Source organism: Magnolia sinica, chromosome 3 (genome assembly GCF_029962835.1).
Source record: "Magnolia sinica isolate HGM2019 chromosome 3, MsV1, whole genome shotgun sequence".
Lineage (NCBI taxonomy): Eukaryota > Viridiplantae > Streptophyta > Magnoliopsida > Magnoliales > Magnoliaceae > Magnolia > Magnolia sinica.
The window spans coordinates 89,558,723-89,582,305 of record NC_080575.1 but is presented as its reverse complement, the minus strand read 5'-3'; the positions used below and the strand labels follow the sequence as shown (position 1 = coordinate 89,582,305).

The 23,583-nt window shown below is 40.4% G+C and overlaps 1 protein-coding gene across 3 annotated transcripts in view; it reads right to left on the bottom strand.

Moving 5' to 3' along the window:
• Nucleotides 1–19,381, bottom strand: part of LOC131240189 (vacuolar sorting protein 39) — a 43,722-nt gene extending 24,341 nt beyond the window's left edge. For all 3 annotated transcript variants that reach the window (XM_058238299.1, XM_058238298.1, XM_058238300.1), the window contains exons 1-5: nucleotides 18,911–19,381; nucleotides 12,599–12,810; nucleotides 6,234–6,365; nucleotides 6,004–6,147; nucleotides 4,485–4,597 (exon numbers count right to left, since the gene is read on the bottom strand). In XM_058238299.1, coding sequence (XP_058094282.1) covers nucleotides 4,485–4,597; nucleotides 6,004–6,147; nucleotides 6,234–6,365; nucleotides 12,599–12,810; nucleotides 18,911–19,337 — 1,028 coding nt within the window. In that variant the 5' untranslated portion in view covers nucleotides 19,338–19,381. The remainder of the gene's footprint in view (nucleotides 1–4,484; nucleotides 4,598–6,003; nucleotides 6,148–6,233; nucleotides 6,366–12,598; nucleotides 12,811–18,910) is intronic.
• Between the last annotated feature and the right edge of the window lie 4,202 nt (nucleotides 19,382–23,583).

Genomic DNA, 23,583 nt, shown 5'->3' with positions numbered 1-23,583 from the left:
CAGCACACTGCAAACATAGCGAAGCAATGTTGTGCTTCCATCCATGAAGGTCCGCATTCATAATAATGAGATGGAACACAAGGGTAAAAAATTTCAATCAATAATGGAAAAATTAGACGTACGTTTTGTGGTAGCAACGCCCTAGCCAATCCTAGGCGTAGGGAAAGGATGATAAATGTTAGGTGGGCAGCCAGTCATCGAACTTATTGCCACGTAAATCCCTTAGCTGGGACACGACGATGGCGATTATGACGATGATAAATACCGAGAACTTTATTCATAAACTAAAATAGCACAAAATCCATCAATATAATGGATACAAAGAGCTAAGGCAAAGACTGAGTTTATCTACAACTTGGCAAGGGTATCAACTACAGTATTAGCATCACAGGGGATATGAGAAAAGGATACAGGTAGAGACATTGTAAACATCCAGATTTCATTTGTGAAAAACTAAAGCTACAATTTTCTTGCATTTCCCTGCTGCACACAAGATGGCACTACTAGAATCGCCTTCAATGATCACATGGCCCATTAAAAGACAAGGATAACAATTTCTGCCAACCAAGATAGCTCTAACTTCTACTTCATTTGAGCATTCCCCAATTGGGTGGCCAGAGAATATCCTATCCTATTTATTATTGCCAAGCACATTAACAATATTAATCCACAATCCAATCAATTTCTGAAGTCCAATGCTGCAAAAACTTGGAAATCCTAGGGCCTGTTTGAATTGAATGTAAACTAGGGAAATGCAAGGGAAAGCAAAAACATGGCATAAGCGAGAGGTAAACCAACATAAGCACTAGGGGAAGCAAACCCTTCGCACATGTTTGTTTTGCTAAAGAAAAGTCTTGGAAAATGCTTTTTCTTTGCATATGTAACTATCAGGATTGCAATCCCACACAAGGAAATCTTTTTCCCTCCAAAATTGGCATTTTAAACATCACATTTGAGAAAAACTCTTTTCCCTCGACTGATAGCCTCTTCCTTGCCCGGAATTTGGGCCTTATGGGGAGAGGAATAACCAGTTCTTTCATAATCAGTGTAAGTGGGTCTCTAATGTCTTTGGGAGGGCTAAATCAGACGTAATGTAGTGTGTGTCAAATAGAAAGGCTCTTGTTGAGTGTCCCTTATCGTCATTCTCTTCGGCAGCTTTGTAATTGTGTGAAGCTGTTTCGCCTCCTTCTCGTTAATAAAATCATTACTTTCAAAAAAAAAAAAAAAAGGCTGTACTCTCCCGTTGAGGGGAAAGCAAATGCAATAATGCATACATTTTGCTGAAGCATCAGTTGCTTCCCAAACAGGTGAAAATGTCTTGTCGATGCAAACTGGTTGCATTCCCCAGTTTACATTCTATCCAAACAGGCCCTTAAGAACAAGGGCCAATCAAAAAGGGTATCTTTGAAAAGAAAAAGTTGCTCAATGGAAGACCTCTTATTGTCCCAAACACATTTGTTACATAAAAAAAGGTTACCTAACACTTGACTAAAACGGTGCAAGAATACAATGGCAGGACTATATATATATATATATATATATATAGAAAAGGTACTATGCGCTCGACCTCACGATAAGCTCCCGTGAGTCGAGCTGTGTGGGCCCCACCGTGATGCGTGTCGACCATCAACACCGTGCATTTGATGGGTCCCCTCTAAATTATGGGATATCCCAAAAATCAGCCGTATACGGAACTCAGGTGGGCCACCATCTAAAATCATGTGAAGACACCGTTAAAACATATAAAAGCACTTGGTGGGGCCCACCTGAGTTTTTAATGCTGCTAAAACTTGGTCTGAACCCTCATCCAAGTGGGACACACATAATGGATGGGCTGGATTTGCAAACCACATCTCGGTGGGCCCAAAAAATGATTATGAATGTTTTAATGGTGCACGGCCCCTCCCCACTTCTGTATGTGGTGTGGCCCACACAAGTCACGAATTGACTTGATTTTTGAGACCTAGGCCCACGAAGGAATGGTGCATCTGACTGATGGGGTAGATGTTCAAAACGCATCACGGTGGGGCCCACACAGCTCGACCTCATGGGACGGACTCGTGAGGTCGACCGCATAGTACCTTTTCCCTATATATATATATATATATATATATATATACACAGTGGTGGTCTCCTGCGCACCGTCCCGCAGGAGACTTTCATACGCACCAAGGCAGGCTTGCTTACATGCTGGGCTGGGGTCAGGTCCCATTGTGATGCGTTCATGAAATCCATTCTGATGATTAAGTCTGTAATGAAAAGTTAGCCAAAAAGTTGATAAACTATGCAGGTTCATGATTTAAGTGGGCCACACCGAGGAAAAGTAGGAGAGGATGCATATCATTGGATTTTTACAAGGCCTACCTGAGAATTGGATCTTACTCAAGTTTGGTCTGATACCCTTAAATGATATCGAAAAATGGATGGACAATCTGGATCATGCATGTATCATGGTGGGTCCACATTGCAGTTTCAACACCGTCCAGTATAGGTTGCCACTTGCAAGAATCACGTCAACATGCATGAGACGGGTGGGAAAACAAGGTGGGAGGGCCGAAGATGGCCCAATCGTGATGAGTATGTGAAATCAACTCCAATCATATGGTGCATGAGGAAAACATAGCCATAGGGATCAAACATAAGACATTCATAACTTATGTTGGACCACATATGCACAAACAATGCAAGGGATGCTCACCATCCAAACTGTTTAACTTGGTGTAGCTCACATAAATCACTTATGGGCATAAAATTTGGTCCCCATACATGAATTTTCATAAGGTAGATAATGTTTGGAGTGAATGCCAGATAAACATCACGGTGGACCCTGTACAAAGTCAACAGTAGCCGTCCCCCTCTCCCACTGTTTCCCTTCGTGTAGCCCTCATGAATCAAGTATCAACTTGATGTTGGAGTCTCACAGCTTAATTTCTCTCACAGACCTAATGGTTGGGGTGGATTTCACGAATACATCACAATGGGCCCACCCCAGTCCAACTGTCTAAGAAAGCCTACCTTGGTGCGTAAGAAAGTCTCCTGCGGGATGGTGCGCAGGAGACCACTACTCTATATATATATATAGGGAAATGGTTCTATGCAGTCGACCTCATGGGAACTTCCCATGAGGTCAAGCTGTGTGGGCCCACCGTGATGCGTGTCGAACATCTACCCCATCTGTTAGATGCACCATTCCATGGTGGGCCTTGGGCTTAAAAATCAATTCAATCCATGACTTGTTTGGGCCACACCACATACAACAGTTGAGAGGGGTTATCCTCCCATTAAAACATTCATAATCATTTGTTGGGCCCACCGAGATATGAATATGTTTTAGGCATGTCTTCACATGATTCTAGATGGTATGGCCCACCTGAGTTCCGTATACAGCTGATTTTTGGGATATCCCATAATTTAAAGGGGACCCATCAAATGCACGATGTTGATGCTCGACACACATCATGGTGGGGTCCACACAGCTCGACCTCATGGGAAGTTCCCATGAGGTCGAGCTATGTGGACCCCACTGTGATGCGTTTAGAACATCTACCTCATCAGTCAGATGCACCATTCCATTGTGGGCCTCGGTCTCAAAAATCAAGGCAATCTGTGACTTGTGTGGGCCACACCACGTACAAAAGTGGGGAGGGGCTGTGCACCATTAAAACATTCATAATCAGTTTTTTGGGCCCACCGAGATGTAGTTTGCAAATCCAACCCATCCATTATGTGTGTCCCACTTGGATGAGGGTTCAGACCAAGTTTCAACAGCATTAAAAACTCAGGTGGGCCCCACCAAGTGCTTTTATATGTTTTAACGGTGTCTTCACATGATTTTAGATGGTATGGCCCACCTGAGTTCCGTATACGGCTGATTTTTGGGATATCCCATAATTTAGAGGGGACCCATCAAATGCACGGTGTTGATGGTCGACACGCATCACGGTGGGGCCCACACAGCTCGACCTCACGGGAGCTTATCGTGAGGTCGAGCGCATAGTACCTTTTCCCTATATATATATATATATATATATATATATATATATATGTATGTATGTATGTATATATATATATATATATATATATATATATCAGCCTTCTCCCAACTAATTGGAGTCGGCTATATGAATCCTTTTCTGCCGTTCCACTATTAAGAGCTATAACCCCCCTGGCATGAGTTTGGAATGTCACTGTTTGGATCCATGATGAATTTATGGCAAAAGTTTGACCCCCCTGGCATGAGTTTGGAATGTCATATTGTCTGGATCCATGATGAAATTTATGGCAAAAGTTTGACACTGGCTGCCAACCTTACACAACCATCCTCCTATGCATGTGTGCAATGTATGTATGCATTCATGTATAAATTTGAACATAGCATCTTCATTCAGATCAAGAAACTAGTGTGCAATTCAAATATCCCATTTCGAAGTGGCTTATTGTCATTCAACTACAAATGTTCTCAAGGTAAATAATTGAATAATCACCGGATGTGAATGGAGCCCTCCTTTGCCACTCGGAGGGTTGAATCCTCTGGAGGTAGAAGCTTACATAAAGCCAAGGCCTCCTCAAAATTCCCAGAAGCTGTTAATTGTACAATCTGCAATTCAAAAGACAAAACAATAAAAAGAAACATGAGCAAGAACAGTGGCAACTGAGCATCATCTTGGCCTTTTTCCCAGTTAGATTTTAAATGGTAGATTGGCAAAAGTTCTACGGGTCAGTTGCCCACAAGACATAAACCTTCCTCTTTTACCTGGGTTCTTCAAACCGTATATGGGAGAGATTCACATTAGCCAACTGGGCAGGAAATGCAGAAAATAGCAACTACATCTAATGAAATAAAATGATTCATCAAGGATGCTTTCATTGAAAAGGCTTGGAGTCAATAGTTAAAACTGACTTAAATATGGCAGCAATGTAAATGATATGATGCTTCCTACAAAATGTGCCCGCACTTCATTTGAGGAATATACCTCAAATCTACAATGCTAAGCTAAAAACCCAAGTTAACCATCCAAAACTTTTATGCTTGATGACCGGACTGACTCCCAGCCAGGAAATAGTTCTCATGGTCCAAAACCTTGAGTCATGATGTTTATACCATTCAGTACAAAAGAATCCCTTTAGGGCATGTTTGGCCGGGCGGATTGGAAGGGATTGAATGGTATTAGGATGGATGGCATCACTTTCAAGGTAATGATGGCTGCGTCAGTGGATTGGTGCAAGATCCATGGGATTGCTATATCCTGGGATTTCAACACTGAGTCTGTTTGGCACGCCCGTCCAATCCCGGGATTGCACCTTCCAATCCCTTCCAATCCGTTGAACCAAACACGTCCAAGGAAAAATTGAATGGGATTAGGATGGATTGGATGGATTTCAAGGTAATGATGGTGATGTCAGTGGATTGCTATATCCCGGGATCAGAATCCCGAGTCTGTTTGGCTCGCCCGGCCAATCCCGGGATTTTCCTTCCAATCCCTTCCAATCCGCCCGGCCAAACAGGCCCTTAGAGCTACTACTTAACTGCCTGGAAACTGTGGAACCAATAAAAACTGAACCTTATGCCTTCAGAAATTAGTTAAATTACATGACTGTGACATAATTTGCACTGCCAAAATCTTTTCGTCCATAAGTGAAATAGATAAACATTAATGAAGGACCACTAGATTTATGTAATTACATCTGCAAATGCGATTGAACCATCATTTCCAGATTAAATTAGTTAAATTACATGTCTGTGACATAATTTGCACTGCCAAAATCTTGTCATCCATAAGTGAAATAAATAAACATTAAAGAAGCACCACTAGATTTATGGAATTACATCTGCAAATGCGATTGAACCATCATTTCCAGATTAAGCATCAAAGGAACATTTAATTTGCAATAAAGCTACACAAGCATTGGATGATTGGATCAGCAATATTGTAAACATGTTATTTAGATGCGAGGAACAAGTAGCAGCTGAAGAATTCATGCAATATCACACAGAAAGCAAACCTGGGCACCAAGAGGAACAGGTAGCAGCCCATAAACAGAATTCTCTAATGCAGCAATAACACAATTGTTGCTCTCGACAAGAAGATGAACATCCCGAAGGGCAACAGTCTGTACTAACTGATAAGGAGCTCTAAGGGATCGTATCTGCCACATTAAAAAAATACGAGAAAAGTCAAATTATAAAAGGAATGAAAAATATCTGTGAGCAGCAACAGGAATAGTGGATTTACCTCAATATGTCTAGGTAAGCGAGCTATTCCATATGGCATGTGGATGACAACAGCTGCAGGGGCCTCAGACCAACATATCCTGCCATCTTTAAGAAGTTTCCCATTTTGGTCCACAAAAACTCCAATGTTATCCTTGAGCACACAAGGAAAAAAAAAAGAGTTTAATTACCACTAATCCACTTGCTGTTGCATTTGAAAGTTCAACTTTTTCATTCCATGATTCAGATTGTCCATTGCAATTCAATGTAACCAGAAGCAGTGTTCGAAATATCGGTATCGCGTTATGTATCGCACCTTTGGGATACATAGACGTATCAGTTATCGTATGGGATATATTGGTTGTATCGCGTATAAAAACACATCAACACACAATTATAAATCAAAACATTACCAAAAATATGTGCACGTAATAGGTTTTCTTTGTATGGGGTCCTAATCTATGCGTTGTCTAACTGAATTGATGCAAGTATATTCAAAGTTCATTCATATAATTTATAAATATAAGAAGACGTGTGGAAACACAACCAATACATTCAAAAGCAAAAGAAGAATCACTAGATTAGGTTACATACATGTTTGATTTTATGTTTGGACATAAGGATTGCAACCGATTTGCGACCAAGTGAGAGATTATGATTTTTTCAACTTTCCGCAACTCGGCCCATCTCCTCCAAATCTCAAAATTGAAGCTCCCAATCCATGTATTTGTAACAATAGACACTGATTTAACATGATTTACTGGAAAAAAAAAAAAAAAAAAAAAAGAGGATCAAAAATCGAAAATGCTCACCGAATTGAACATGTGAGCTATATCACACTACTTGCGAGTTTCGTATCGCACGGGTGAGATACAAGATATATCGTGGGATACATCGGCCAATATCGTTGATATTTAAAACACTGATTAGAAGTAAACAAAATCCTCAATGTATTAACCATGTAGAACAAAAATAATAATAATAATAAATAATAAAATCTTTAAACATGAAACAAATTGCTCACTCTTGCATCAACTGGTGCAACCTGTAGCACCAGATTGTCTCAAGTCTATATTTGGAGATCCAATTCTATAGGCTTGAACTCCATGACTGTTTTGAATGAAGACATTAAAGTTCAAATTTGACGATGTTTGAAAATATATATATATATATATATATATATATATCAATGTTGTGAGTAGTGTGCATAGCGTAGCGTAGCGAAATCACTACGTAGCGCAACAAATAGCGTATATCCCATGTAGCGCACGCTATAGGGGTCGTAGCATACGCTATAGATGCGTAGCGTGTAGCGCAGGTAGCACGCGCTACCTGTTTTTTTTTTTTTTTTTTCACTATATCAAACAGTGGTGAACTCACACCACAAGCAAGCAATTAAGTTTTTTTTTTCTTTTTAAAAAAAAAAAAAACAACCCTATTCGAAAGGGCTTCCAAACGCAAACCGACGCTGCTCCTTTCCCCACTCTTCAATCTTGCGATCAAAAAGCCCTTCGAAGGGGCTTCTTTGAACGATTGTTGGAGACTACAAGGAGCTTCATTTGGTACAGTTTCATCAACAATGGAGAAGAAATGACGGAGAAATCGGATTTCCCCTATTCCAATTGCGATCGGCTGTGGAGCTTCAACTTTTGCAGTTTTCATTGATTCAACCTCATCTTGAGACAAAAATAGGTACGCTCATTCCTTTTTTTTGAATTTTTTTCAATGTACAATGAAAATAACTTGGTATTTTGAGTTTTTTTTTCTCATTTTTTTCCTTTTTAAAATGTCGGTTACTGTCTTTTTTTGTTCTTTATACTTTTTTTCATTTCTTTTTCTGTGGTATGGCCCCACGTGGGGCCCACTTGGGTGCGTGAAGGGGTGGATGTGCATTATTTTCTATGGTGTGGCCCACATGGGACCCACTGAGGTGCGTAAAGGGGTGGATGTGCATTGTTTTCCATGGTGTGGCCCACATGGGGCCCACTGAGGTGCGTGAAGGGGTGGATGTGTATTGTTTTCGATGGTGTGGCCCACGTGGGGAGAGGAATGAATTTCTTTTTTTATTATTATTAATGTGTAGGTAGTCCCATGGGAAGATTTCTTACTCCTATAAGAGAGGAAGGAGATATAGGAATGAGTGTTTATGGTGTGGATGATGTACATGCAGATGTAGATGCCGACGCTAATGATGAAAGGCCTAGACCTGGTGACGAAGTGAATGAGGATGACGACAACGACGATGATCTATTAGATGTAGATGACCTTTAGAGTTTAGACACTAGAGTCTAAAGACTAATTATTGAGAATTTGAGATATTGATTTTGAGGAATGTGACATTTGTATTGTACTTTTTTTTTTTTTTTTTACACACGCACACACACCCCAAACACTCAGGCTAGTGGAATTTCACCACCTAAGGATACTCGAACCCTTGACCAGGTGTTGAAACTCCTGAGAGTCTACACCCGAGCAAGAGTAAGGATCCAACATTTGTATTGTACTTAATGCTCTTAACTTTGGGATTTTTATTTTAAAGAATGTGACATTTATATATTTTGCTTTTTCCTTACTATTTAATATTTATCATATATATATATATATATATATATATATATATATATATAAAATAAAAAAATAGAAGTATTGAGTAGCTTACGCTACACGCTACGGAGGGTTGAATGCTACGCAACACGCTACCGCTATTTAAAACACTGATATATATATATATATATATATATATATATATATATATAGAGAGAGAGAGAGAGTGATGGTCTCTTGCAAACTGTACCGCAAGAGACTTTTGTGTGCTCCATCTCCCTATCCTCTTGGAAACTTAAATAGGGTGGACCCTATAGTGATGCATACGTGAAATCTACTCTGACCATCAGGTCAGTGTTGGCAATTTAGCCGTAGGGCTAAGAAAACGGGTAGACCTATGATTCGAGTGGGCCACACTAAGGGCATGTTTGATTTTCCAAATCCCATGTAAATGCCCTGTGAATTAGTAATTATTATTCATCCACCCCGTTTGAAAATGCACTTACATTTTAGCTTTGAAAACCGAGTAAAAAAAAACCGGTTTAAATTTTTGGGCCCCACCCTGATATATATGATATATCTGCACCGTCCATCCATTTTAGCGTAACATTTTGAGCCATGAGCCAAAAAATGAGGCTGATCCAACACTCAAGTGGCCCACACTAAAGGAAATAGTGGCACTGATAAGTTTTTAACGGTAGATGTTCGATTCCCTAAATCCTGTGGTGTGGTCCACTTGAGCTTTGTATCAGCTTCGTTTTTTTGGCAATCCCTAAATTTAGTTAGCATAACAAATGGACGGTGTGGATAAGCCACATACATCAAGGTGGGCCCCCAAATATATTTCGCAGTGTCCTCAGTTTCTGAGCTCAAAAAAGTAACCGTCAAATCAAGCATCAGTAACAATGCCGCAATTACTAGAGGAAATAATCATTACCCCATTTTCACTGTATTTACCTATGGTTTAGAAAATCAAACATGCCCTAAAGGAAACAATGGGAGAAGGGATGGATATCATTGAATTTTTATATGGTCCACCATACTTTTTATGTGAAATCCACTCCAACCATTAACTTCATTGAGAAAATTCATGCATGGGGAATAACAATTATACCTATGCTTGATTTATGTGTGCCAAACCAAATGACATGGTTTGGATGGTGGGCATCTCCTGCTTGTTCCCCTTCATGTAGCCCATCGTAATTATTGACGTGGCTGATTTTTTTAGCCATACAACTAAACGTTTTTTTGCTAACCTAATGGACAAAGTGGATTTCACATACACATCTGGCTACGACCTCGTAACAGTCCATTACTGGTCCAATATAGGTTTTTTGGATTTTATTTTCCAATAAATAAATAAATAAACAGAGAGACCATAATGGCTGTTACAGGGGCTGTAACGGCCATTACGGCCCATGTCGTAAAGGTAACGGTGGTGGCTTTTACTGCCATTGTTACCGTTACAGAATACCTAGATCCTTCCAAAGGTGAAGCCCCTAATAGCAAAAGAGCCCTTCACCCTAGAGATCGCTACATCCATGACCTTGCCATAATGTCCAAATACACGAGAAAAGTGGAGTTCCATCCACGCTTCCAGGAAGTTGTCCACAAAAAGCATGGTGAGGTCCCTAAGATGTTGACCTTCCTCCCCTTCTATTGATGTCTAAATTTCTGGGATTGAGGCTTCTTTCGACCTTTCCCTGTCAGAATCCACACCTCTTCCTTTGCAACCCACTTGGTCGTACCACCATGATCCTCCAATCATCCCTTTCCCTTTCGAGAGATCCCTAGCACTGATGTCTTTCTCTTGATTCCATTGATCATCATAAGTCCTCCTAGGTCTGGGGTTAGAGCAACTCGCATAGCGGGAGGAGCCTTCACCTCCTCCACTCCCTTTACCAGCCCCCACTTGAATCTGGCCTTTACTAAAGTCTATTGCTGAAGCATCTCTAGGAGACATCCCTGGCAAGTATTCACACTCCATGTACCGCCTTCTTTACCATTCTGCAATCACCTGGTTGGCGTCGCAAGGCCCTTCCAAGAGGATCCTTTCATCTACCTGAGGCCATGTAGTTACTGATTCCTTCTCAAGCATCATGCTCCATTCACCACCCTCTTCCCTGTGTTCTGCAATTACCGTACCCTCACCATTCGGACCTTCCAAAACCACCCTATCACCATCCCGAAACTTACCTTCAATCACTTGCCACTGATCTCTCTCCTATCTCAATCATCTACGGCAACTCTCTCCTCCCAATTGGCTCGTGACTGATTCTTCCTATCCATCTCTTGCAACTCTCTCCTCCTAGATTATTTTACATGGAATACCTCGATCCATCTCCTTTCAAGATAGTCGGAAGTTTATGAGAGTTGTATTTTGCTCTTATATTTCAGCCATTTGGGTTTTCATCAAGAGTTGATGGGAATTCAATTCCACTTTCATATCATTGTTTGCCTAACCAATTCTATTTGGTTTTCCCATAAAGAGTGCCTCTGGGACCTTGGTACCACCATAACAAGGGTTGGGCATCATAAACATCAGTGGCACCCTCTCTCTATCTACACAAATGGGCTCATTATGCTTAGATGTCTTTGGAAGGAGAGAAGCCACCTACTTTTCAATGAGTAGTGCCGAAGGAGAGCAGTGAGTTAATACAAGTTGAAGGCTCTAAAAGAGCAATGGAAAGGCCCAAAAAGACATGGCTAGAGGTAATGAGAAAATACTTGATGACTTATGGTCTAGCTGAAGTTATGGCCCGTGATAGAGTGGAATGGCGAGACAGGATTCATGCACCCGACCCCAATTGGTTGGGATAAGTCTTAAATGATGATGATGGTGATGGTGATGGTGATAACGAGTGCAAAAAGAGAAAAGGCATCTTGGTTTATTGGTGCACAGCTCTTATTTCTCATAAATTTCACAATTTTTTCATTATCTCAACCTAGTCAATCGCAGAAAACACATAATATATATTGTGACTGATCACTATATGTGTGTGAGCCTCGTTGCATGGCATTGCCACCTGTTTGCCAACCTGAAGGGCCTCTGGGCTCACATTGGCTTGTGTCATTGGGGAAAGCTCCCACAGTCGACAAGCCATGTTGGGTCATCTTGAAAAGAAATTCCTTTCAGACAGCAAGCTGAATCCTTTCACAGATGACTTGAATACACAATTGCACATTGCAGGCGGCAGGGTATCAATGCTGCCCACGATCTACTCAGATTCAGCCCTGCATCTAATCGATTCGTCCCTCTCCCTTGTCGAAGAGTGGGAAAAATCCAAGGCTGGGATTTGATGTCTCATGGCTCGCCGAGCTACCACTCAATTGGTGACACACGTATCAAATCTTCCAGCGGGCCATGATGCCCAGAGCAGTAAATTGCAGTTCCTACAATCTTCCAAGTCACAAGTCCCCCGATGCAGTCTGTCCCACAAGTGATGGATAGAAGTTGGAGGACGAGGACCTACAAGGTAGCTGGGCATCCATCCCTACTTGTCAATAGACGTGTCATTTCCCTGTCCCTGTGCATGCATAACAAGTTACAGCTACATCTCTAATGCAGACAACTTGTGATCCACCCGTGGTCAGCCCATGGGTCCACATCCGACTCGAGATTCATCCCGTGGCCAACTCATAATTCATCCAATGGCTGACCCATGATTCATCTCACAATTTACTCACGATTCATCCCTTCGACTTTAAGTCTCCAAACTTTACTAGTAACAATGAAACCAGTTTGTCTCTTATATGATGCTCAGAAGGAGCATTGGTGATGCAAACAAGAAGGGAACCAACAAAATAAACACAGTTATGAATAAAATGGTCAAAGATGAGTACCTTTCCAAGAAGAAGCTCCCCTGAAGGAAGAGGGACAACTAAAGGTGGTGCAATCCTCCCAGAAGGGAATATCTCAGACAATGCACCATTTGTGCTGTTTAATATCATGTATTCCCTTCGAATACCCAAACATATATTTTCACCACACCAAGCCATCGATTTCACCACGTCAGGAATGTTAAACTCTTTCACCTCTACGAATTCTCGACCCCCTACCAGACAAGCACATCAAATTTGCACCATTATTGTAAAACAAAAGATGATTAAGGAAACTATCTTTAACAAAAACAACCAAGACAAAGAACATAGCCAACGAATTCCCAACATCCACTTTCCAAAGACATTGCATAATTCCCATTAACAGACATGGTAGCCAAGAACTTATGTGACATGGTAGACAAAATAGTTTTTGACATAACCAATAATACATATATATAGAGTCATGCTCATCTGCACACCTACGCACGTGCGCACCTTTGCACACGTGTCATGGGCGCCTAATCCGAACGGACCATGTGATGCGAAATCCCATGAAACCCCAACGGAAAAAATTTCACCCTGATCTAAAATTCCGGTGGGCCATGGCAAAGAGAAATGCAAATCAAGGGAGGAAACTGTTTTCATTTTTCATGGCCCACCAAAGTTTTGGATCAAAGTAAAAATTGGGCTTGGGGGGTTTCATGAGGTGCTGCTTCACGTGGACCGTTCATATTTTGGAGTCACATCACGTATGATGAGTTCTTAAAAAAGTTCGTGTATATATATATATATATATATATATATATATATATATATTCTTGACAGTGGTTTTCTTGCAAGTTGTTCAATGAATTTAAAAATTTTAGCCACTTTTTGCATCTTTGCTACAACAATGTTACCACTAACCATTATTCGAAATACCAAAGGCCAATGTTATGACAACGGCAACTTGTCCGATTAATTTCCCATAAGACCAGTGCTAGTCTTTTCTTTTCTATTTTTTTCTAGAAAACCATCACATTCACACCAACCCAATTTATAAATAAATAATTGAACAAACACAAACCCGCAATCCCTGACCAATTATTAAAACTTGCAGGGAAACAATTAAAGGCCAGACTTTGGTGTAAGTTGCATAGGCAATGTTTGCATTGGATACATTTTTTATGAAATTATCAACTACCTAATTCACAAACAACCAAAAAGAATAATACAAATTAATAGAGAGAAACTAAGCTTCTTTTATTTTTTCGAAATGCTATGCTTTTATTAAAATGAGTGAGAGCGAGAGAGAGAGAGAGAGAGAGAGAGAGAGAGAGAGAGAAGCCGCAAACAAAAAATTACCCTCTCATCACTCTGCTGTCAGGCCAAAACAAAATAAAAACAAGCGCAAAATAAGAAGAAGGAGAAGGAGGCAGGCCGTCACCCCCAACAAAACACAGCTACTGATTTTGGTTATCCCTCGCCCAAGACCAAAACCCTAACAGGTCCACCAATAAACACCCTGAAACTCTTTTTTCGACAATGCCCAATTTGAGACCATGAGAAATATTCTTTTCTTAAGATATTCCAACAAAATGGCTTCACCTTCAAAGATTCTTCTATTCCTCTTCTTCTACACCCCCGAAAGTATCGCAAAGAAGAGAATATTTTACAGGATCTCCAATAGACCCATGAAAAAACCACATCACCAGTCCAACACGACTCACCAATGGACATTAAGCAACTGAGAGCGCGCACGTACGCAGAGGTTTGCTAAACCACATGCGTGCACAAGGCCACCACATGTGCAAACAGGTGCAATATCCAAGCTACCCATCAGGTCGATCTGACCATCCAAATGTTCTCAACCAAAAATCAAGTTGGCCACTAATTAAGTGAGTTTTATACAGCCATACATTTGTTTCATAGATAGTGGCCCACCCGATTATTAGACCATCTGGATTCTTGGACCAGGACATCAACATAGTGGGACACTCATTATGGATTTGTTGAATCTTGTGCCTGTGTGTCATGCTAGCACAAGACATTGTGTGCACATGAGTTGCCTCAAACACACGTTGAAACTCGGTCAAGCTCTACAAATGCATACATCAATTCACACATGCACACATATAAGTTCAAAAAAATGGTGGAAAACACCAAAGTTTCCAAATTGACATGAATACCCATGACAACCAATGTAACACTCTATAGGGTGAAGTAACGCCACTGTGATTATTTTCAAAGGCATTGTTGTCCACTCTGAAAAGATGAGGATGGTTCCATCAATTCAATCTAAAACATGGTAGTGTTCCAACAAAACACCCAAAAGAGGTGTTTTGATAGGGTACGGTGTGTCCGTATAACAATATCATACAAGGGTGGGTTTTCACCTTGGATTTCATTTTAAATGATGATCTGAACCATTCACGTTCTTGTTACTACCTAATAGAAGCTATGAAATTATAATCATGTTGTTAGTGTTGTACATTGTTCGGAGTATCACCGATATTATTAAAATATCCCCGATATTATCCGTATCTCCAACTTGGTAATACCAATAACATTGGCAGCGCGATACTAATAACACCGGTAGTATCATAAATTCTAGGTATTAGTGATATATAGCCAAGTATCGCCAATGTATATCCAATATTTTCGACTATGTAAATTCCAAGCGTCGCTTGTATCGATAGCGCCAATGTATCGCCAATACTTTCAATTGTGTAAATTCTAGGTGTTGCTCATATCGCCATTGTATCGACAATATTTCGATAATATCGTAAATGTATTGATATCACCAAAATTTTGTTTATTAAAAAAAATTAATTTCAATTTTTTTTTATGGGCACATGGTTGTATAATGAAATGCATGTGTGTATATGTCGGGGGTGGGATGATGACGGGATTGAGAAAGAGGGGTGACTGGAGGATGGGGATGTCGGGTAGTGGAGGAAGAAAGAGAGAGACGAGAGACTCCGCGCAGGGATGATGCAGGTTTTTTTTTTTCTATGACCTACTGCTCTAGAGATGTGGCTGCTCTAAGATTCGTTCCGTGATAAGTGTTCGTGCTCGGAGGGCTTTTTTGAACTCAAGTTAGATTCTTTCTTTAGCGCCGTTTGTATACATTCATGGGCAAATAAATGGATCATGGATGCATGGATGGCTGGATGGATGTGTGTGCGCGAGGGTGCACGTTTGGATGGATGGATCATGCATGTGTTTTATGTATGTATGGGCTAAATGGATGGATGGATCCACCATTTTCCCCAATGTTTCCTTGAGTCAACGATACGTGCTTTTAGGCCCAATTAAAGGGAAACTTATTATTGCATTCCTAAATATGCAAACTATTTATCTTTCAAAAATGTGCGTGTGTGTGTATTTTAACATCTCCTGAAGTACCAGTGAAAAATTCCACCATTTTCTCCTTGTTTCTCCAATGTTTCCTTGAGTCAGCGTTACATTTTTTAGACCTCTATTAAAGAGAAACTTATTATGTATGAGTTTTTTTAGTTTTTTTTTTGTTTTTTTTTTTTTTTTACAATTTTTTGATTCCTAAATATGCAAATATGTGTATTTTAGCATATCCTGAAGTTTCATTGAGAAATTCCACCATTTTCTGGTGTGTCCCCAATGTTTCCCTTAGTCAGCACTACATTTCCCGGTATCAGCAATAATATCGGAGATATCAATACATGTTTCTATATCCCCAACCAACGATACATGTAACGATATTGATACTATGAACACTAGTATTGTATGCCCTAAAAAGACAATATGGATCTTGTCCATTGACAATATGGATCATGCTCATTGACAAATAATGATCTTGACCATTGATATTGATGATCTGGTCCATTCATCATGATGACCATAGGTCCTATGTAGACAAGTAATCAATGTGCCATAATCAATTTGTGGGCTTACTTCAATCATCTATGTGAACATAGGTTACAGGAGAGGGTTTCCTCTGTTGTCCTTGGGAACTTGAGTTTGGGAACAACCAATGGCCAAGTGAGATTTGTTTTCCATTGATCTTAATGCCCTGTATTCCATGAACACCTAGTAGGTTTTAGGATGAGCTTGTGGTTATTTTTATGTGGTCATCATGTGTGAGGGGACCATCAATGGAAGATCTCCACCATCAGGCATAACAATGAGTTGGCGCCCTTGCCCTACCCCACATAGGAATATGAGTGTTCATGTATACAGAATCTTGTTACTGGATATGTTGGACACTTACATCGGAGGATCAATTCAAGTCTCTAGAATAAGAAATTCGTCATGCCTAGACTAGATCAACTTGCGTATGACCGACTTTAACTAATCCTTAGACTTTAGCACAAATGAGGAGTACAAGTTTTAGTGTAATGTGCAGCTTGCTTGACAAAGTCATTTGCACAATTCCACTTGCTCATATGTGGGTATGGTTGGGTGCATGCATTTGGATGCAACTGAGTTCAATATGATGAAAAAAGGGATCCACTCGTTACCTAGGAACGCTCTTGTAGCTCAAATCTTGATCATCCATCAAGTTGTTTTTAGTTGGGCCCGGCACTTAAATGGTTTTAAATGTATTATTAAATGCTTTAAACTATTGATATTTTACTTTAACCCTTACAAATGTTTTAAGCATGCTTGATTGTAATCAAATGGATGAGATCTTGTGGTCCATCACTTGAATGGCATGGGTATAAGATCAAAGGTGGATGGCCATAATTAGTGAAGGAATTGGTGAATTTGGGTATGTGGAAAGGCATGATTACAGACCATGTATGAAAAAACATAAACAAGTTCCCCCACTTTCTCCAAAACCCCAAATCAAAGGTTGAAATCCATGATTAAGCATGCAAAACATGCAAAATTATTGATTCTTATCTTATTTCTACTGATTCCAAGTGATTTACACCAGAGAGAGAGAGAGAGAGAGAGAGAGAGAGAGAGAGAGAGAATCAAATAAGAAAAACTCATCGTTTCAAAATCGGGCCCACCCACTATCCAATCTTGATTTCCATAATAATAATAAAAAAATCCACTTTATCCTCCAAATAATCAAAAGGACTTGGTTAGATTCACCTAAGGGATTAGAAGTGAAAGGCTTGAAGAAAAAAAATGTGAATTTGTATAGTTTTTTGGATTTTTTTTTTTTTTTGAGAGAAAAGGGTAAGTATGGTTGATAAAAGGGCCAATATCGTTGTTGGTATCAATAATATCGACAATACATTTGAATTTATTGTCAGTACACCCTTATGATGGCAACAATATTTTGAAAATATCACATTGCATCAACAATATCATTGATACAATGCTATATATCACGATATGATTGTCGATTCACTGAAATAAATGTCCATTAGTAGTGTTTTGGATTGCTGTGGTGCGAGATATTGGATGATATTATCGACACTGCAAACACTAGACTGAAGTAACATCAATGTGATACCTCCTCATAAATATATCCTATGAGAGAGAGACAGAGAGAGAGCTTTGGACATCTCTAACCCCTTAGGCGTCACCATTGGAGAGAGGAGAGAGAAACTTCTTTCTCTCTTCGTTCACATCCACGCATCCACACGTGAGGGGTTCACACCTTGGACGCCTCTCTTGCACATCCTTAGCCCTGCTCTAAGGTTGGTGTGTTGGTTCTCATCCTTCTCCTCCATCTGGGATGGATCAGAGAAACTGTCTAGCTCGGAGGAATGGCATCAACAATCTACTTGGTTTCTGGTGCCATCAACAAGAGGTAATTCAAGTTGTAAGATTTTTGTAGAAACTTAATAGCATCTAGATGGGGATCCTTCGGACTATGGTTTATTAAAGCTGCTTTTTTTTTTTTTTTCCCAAATTCCACCGTGTTTCGAAAATCCTAACACATGCTTTATTGATGATCCTAACATTTCAGTCTTGGATTTGAACATGATCCATTCAAACTTTACTTTTCAATGTTCCAAATGCATCTTCATAGACAATCATTCATTCAAAAGCCTAGAATCTAGAATATGAACGGTTCAGATCATCATCTAAGATGCAATCCAAGGCTAAAAACCCACACCCGTATGGTAACTTTTGTACAGTGAGCACTCTACCCTACCAAAACCCCCAAAAAACTTTTAAAATAATACAGAAATTACCACTCCCAGTAAAAAAAAAGCTCAGAGCTTCCCATAAATTGCTCCACGGAATCTTTATAGCATTGCTACATTACCACCCACATTTCCATATAAACCCCAAAAAGAGAGGAATTTACGGAAATTACATTCCAACACACTAAGCAGGAATGAGAATTTCACACCATGCATACCATATCAACAATTGGCCAGAGAAATCAGAGAAAATTACAGAACTTACCCTCGTACCGGAAAATCCCGACCCTCTTCTGCCTTCCGAAGCACAAAAACCCCCTCCGATCATCCCATGCGTACATGTTGGCCCCCTTCGCCTTCGGGATCACAGCGACCGCCTCGATGTTGGGGAGCCGGTGGGCCACGACTGTCTCCGACAGCGACAGCAAGATGTCCCTCGATCCGGACACCGTCATCGAAATCAAGGGCCTTTTGGAGAATCCGGCCACGGACTTCTCGAGGACGTAAGCATCTCGCTGGATACCGGCGGAATGGTGATCGGACGGCTGGGATTGGAGGGATTGAGGGGCGTAGATGCGGAGGGAGCCGTCGATGCATCCGACGAGGAGATTGGAGCCGTATGATGAAATGGTGGAGATTTTCGCCGGGGAGCTCTTCAAGAGCTCGATCGAGTCGTAGGCACCGTGAACCATTTTTCTTTTTTTCCCTCTCTCAGAGAGAAGGGAAGAAGCGCTGGGGAAATGGTATTTATAGAGAAACGCGGGAGCCGATTAGGTGCGGCCCTGAACGTGGGGCCCATCTTGATGTACTCGTAGGATTATCAGTTCAGTGGTAAACCGTATAACTATTACAAAGCAACAAATGATACGACCACTTTCACTCGGAAGTGGATTTTCTGCAGCACCCGCCACAGGGATATCTCCGTAGGACGACGTGTGTCCCAAGCTCTGTGGGGCCCACCATGGTGTATGTGTTTTATCCACACCGTCCATACAGGTTGCGCCCCACGGACCTTGGACCACACCAAAAAAAAAAAAAGTGGAGACTGAATGCCCACTGTTGAAAACTTATTGGGGGCCACATAAAGCTTATATTTGTGTTTTGCCTCCATCGAGGTCGGTTTGACCTTATGAACAGGTTGAGTGGTAAATAGGACATCGTGAGGCCCTTGAAAATCTTCAATGGTGGGCATTCAATCTCCACTGTTTCTATAGTGTGGTGCACTCGAGCTTTGGATCTGCATCATTTTTGGGCTGATGTTCTAAAACGATATGACAAAACAGGTGGACAGTGTGGATAAAACAAATACATCACAGTGAGTCCTATAGATCTTGGGCCACATGGTGCTATAGGGTTTATATATATATGTGTGTGTGTGGAAAATGTACTATACGCTTGATCGTATTATACCTTCCATAAGGTCTAGTGTTGGCCGCAGGTTATTCTGCGGATGGTAAAAATTTTATCTCTCGCATATTTTCTGCAAAAGTCTTGCACCCGCCGTTGAAAACTTACTAAGGTCTACTATGATATTTATTTGAGGTCCACCTGTTCATGAGTTAAGACATACATGAATGAAAGGGAAATACAAATTTCAGCTTGATCGAAAACTTTTGTGGCCCTTATAAAATGTTAATGGTCGGCGTCACTCTATCCACTTTGCTATAGTGGGTACATTCTAGCTTTGGATTTAGCTCATTCTTTGTCTCATGCCTTAAATTGATATCTCCAACTGAATGGACAGTATGGATATAACACATACATTTATGGTCGGTCCTAGATAACTTGGTGACGTAACCTATCCATAGAATCCGCGTCTAGCGAGTCCATTACGACTTTTAATAGCACGCGTATTGTGTCCTACCCCCGCACATACAGTAATCCATCCGAGCAGGGCTTTGTGGGGCCCACCGTAATGTAAGTGTTTTATTCACACTATTAAAAGATTTTCTCATCGTTTTAAGTTATTATCCTAAAAATGAGGCACGTCCACAGCTCTAGTGGACCATGATAAAAGAGGCTGCACTGATAATGATGCTCACCATTGAAACATTTATAAGTGTCAGCGTTATGTTTCTTTACCATCAAACATATTCATAAGGTCATGTAGATGTGAGTGAAGTGAAAACACAAATATCAATTTAATCCGAATCTTCTCTAGCTCGCAATAAGTTTTTAATGATAGACGTTCAATCCCCACCTTATGGTCCACTTAAGCCTTGGACCTGCCTCATTTTTTGGTTCATATATTAAAATGATACGAGAAAATCGTTGAACGGCGTGGATAAAACACTTACATCACGTTGGCCCCACAGAGCCATGCCCGGATGGATTACCGTCTGGGTGGGGTAGGACGCAATCCACGTTTAAGTGGATGTACGCGGTGGATTAGATACTGACAGGTTGAGTAGCGAGCCGGTTACTAAAGTTACATCACCAAGTTCTGTGGGCCCCACTATGATGTATGTGTTGTATCCACACCGTCCATCCATTTTGAGATATTATTTTAGGGCGTGAGTCAAAAAATGAGACAGATAAAAATCTATAGTGGACCCCACTACAGAAAACAGTGGGAGAGTGATTCCTACTGTTGAAACTATCCCAACGCCCACTATAATGTTTATTTGAAATCCAACCTGTTCAAAAGTTAAAAAAGACATGAAATAAGAGAAAATACAAAATATCAGCTTGATCTAAAACTTTTGTGGCCTTTAGAAGTTTTTAATGGTGGGTATCACTATCCTCATTGTTTTCTGTGTTGGGCCCACTGGATCTTTGGATTTAACTCATTCTTTGCCTTTTGCCCTAAAATGATATCTCTAAATGCATGGAAGGTGTGGATGTAAAACATACATCATGGTGGGGCCCATGGAACTTGGTGACGTAACTTCAGTAGCTAGTCTAGCTACTCAACATGTCGGCATCTAATCCGCGCACAAAGTGGATGGAAATAACGTGAATTGAACTTCTATCGTTAAGAAATTCTCGGGGTGACACAGTATTTGGTAAGGGTCAACCTTAGTATTTGTGAGAAATCTACCCCGTCCATTAGTTTTTAGAGATCATTTTAGGACATAGGGTCAAAAATGAGTTGGATCCAATACTCAAGTGGGCTGCACTAAAGGAAAAGGTGGGTAGGGAAATTTCTACCATTGAAACCTCTCTGGGTCGAAAGTGATATTTCAATTGCATCCATACCATTCATAGCAATATTCCTATTGAGATGAACTTAAAACACAAATATTATCATAATTTAAAACTCCTATTGCCCCACGAATATTTCAACTATGGACATTCAATCCTCATATTTTCACCCCATTTGAATCTTGGATCCGTCTCATTCTCGGCCTCTTGTCCTAAAATGATATGAAAAAATAGATGGACAGGGTGAATTTCACCAAAAATAAATAAAAAAACATAGCAGGCCCCACCTAAGTTTCTAGCACAAGGCTTTTTGCAAAAAATAAGTGTGAGAAACATAGAGGTGGAGAGGTGTTTTAATAACAGGCTACTTCTTCAGTTTCCCTATACAATTTCCCATCGACGAATAACGTTCCCCCAGCACTCAACCTTGTGGAAGGTATAATGTGGTTGAGCGTATAGTACCTTTTCACACATACACACACACACACACACATACACACACACACACACACACACACACACACACACACTATATGTTACATATTTTGGTACTTGAAGATTGACGGCGATACACATACACCAGTGAGATGTTTAAACTCAGATGGTTACATGCTTGATACTTTGGTATATGTTACACATGTGCATAGACAAATATAATCCCCATGTGTACTGAAACCATAAAATATAATTACCAAGTAGCTCTACCTCTCCATCAGAGGTACCCAACATGCCTAAATCAAAAGCGGATTGTGTGACATATTGAGTAAACTACGTGGGGCCCATTGTGGATGCATGCAACTTATCCACGCTGTCCATCCATTTTTTCCAGAGCCCAAAATTGAACCATATCCAAAGCTCAAGTGAACCACACCACATAAAATAGTGGGGATAATAACATCCACCGTTGAAACCTTCATATGGCCCACAATGATGTTTATTTGTCATTCAACATATTTGTAAGGTCACGCAAGCATTGATGAAGGGAAAACACAATTATCAGCTTGATCCAAAACTTTTGTAGCCCCCTAAGAAGTTTCCAACAGTAGGCGTTCAATTCACATTATTTCCTATGGCGTAATCCACTAGTATTGGATATGATTCAATTTTGGGCTCCTGCTATAAAATGAGCTGATTAAAACGATGGAAAAATGAAGATAAGACAAATACATCATAGTGAAGCCCACGGAGTTTACTTAGTACGTTACACAGTATACAATTCACTAAGGGCCTGTTTGGTTTTCCAATTACCATGGTAGTTGGTTGTAAAGACATCATAATAACTTTTTTACTTGTATTATCAATGATTGGCGTAATACCGGTATTCCGCTTTATCATGCTTGTTTTTCAAAACTTTGTGGGTGTATTTACGGGCAATACAGTAGTCGCATGTTTGGGTTGACACTGTAGTAGTCACATCAAGGCATTTTCTCTCTTATGGTGTCCACCATATTAGCTATGGTACTGCAATCAACTATTTGATTTTTTTCAGCTGCGTTGAATATATACCGTGCGGCAACGATCGCCCACCAGTGGGAATTCTTTCAGGCATATTATGTTGTCCACATGCCTTTCCACCAGGTCTCAATTTGGGATACAACAAATGATGATCTTTCTTCACTAACTTCAATGGTCTACAACATAAACCGATTTGCACCAATATGTATTCCATCTCTCTGTAGTGAACCTATTGTAAACCGACGTTTAGATCAGTGTTGACATATCAAACGATGGAAACTAACTGGCCAGTAGCAGTCTAAGATAAGCACCAACATAGGAGCTTACCTGTTCTCCCAA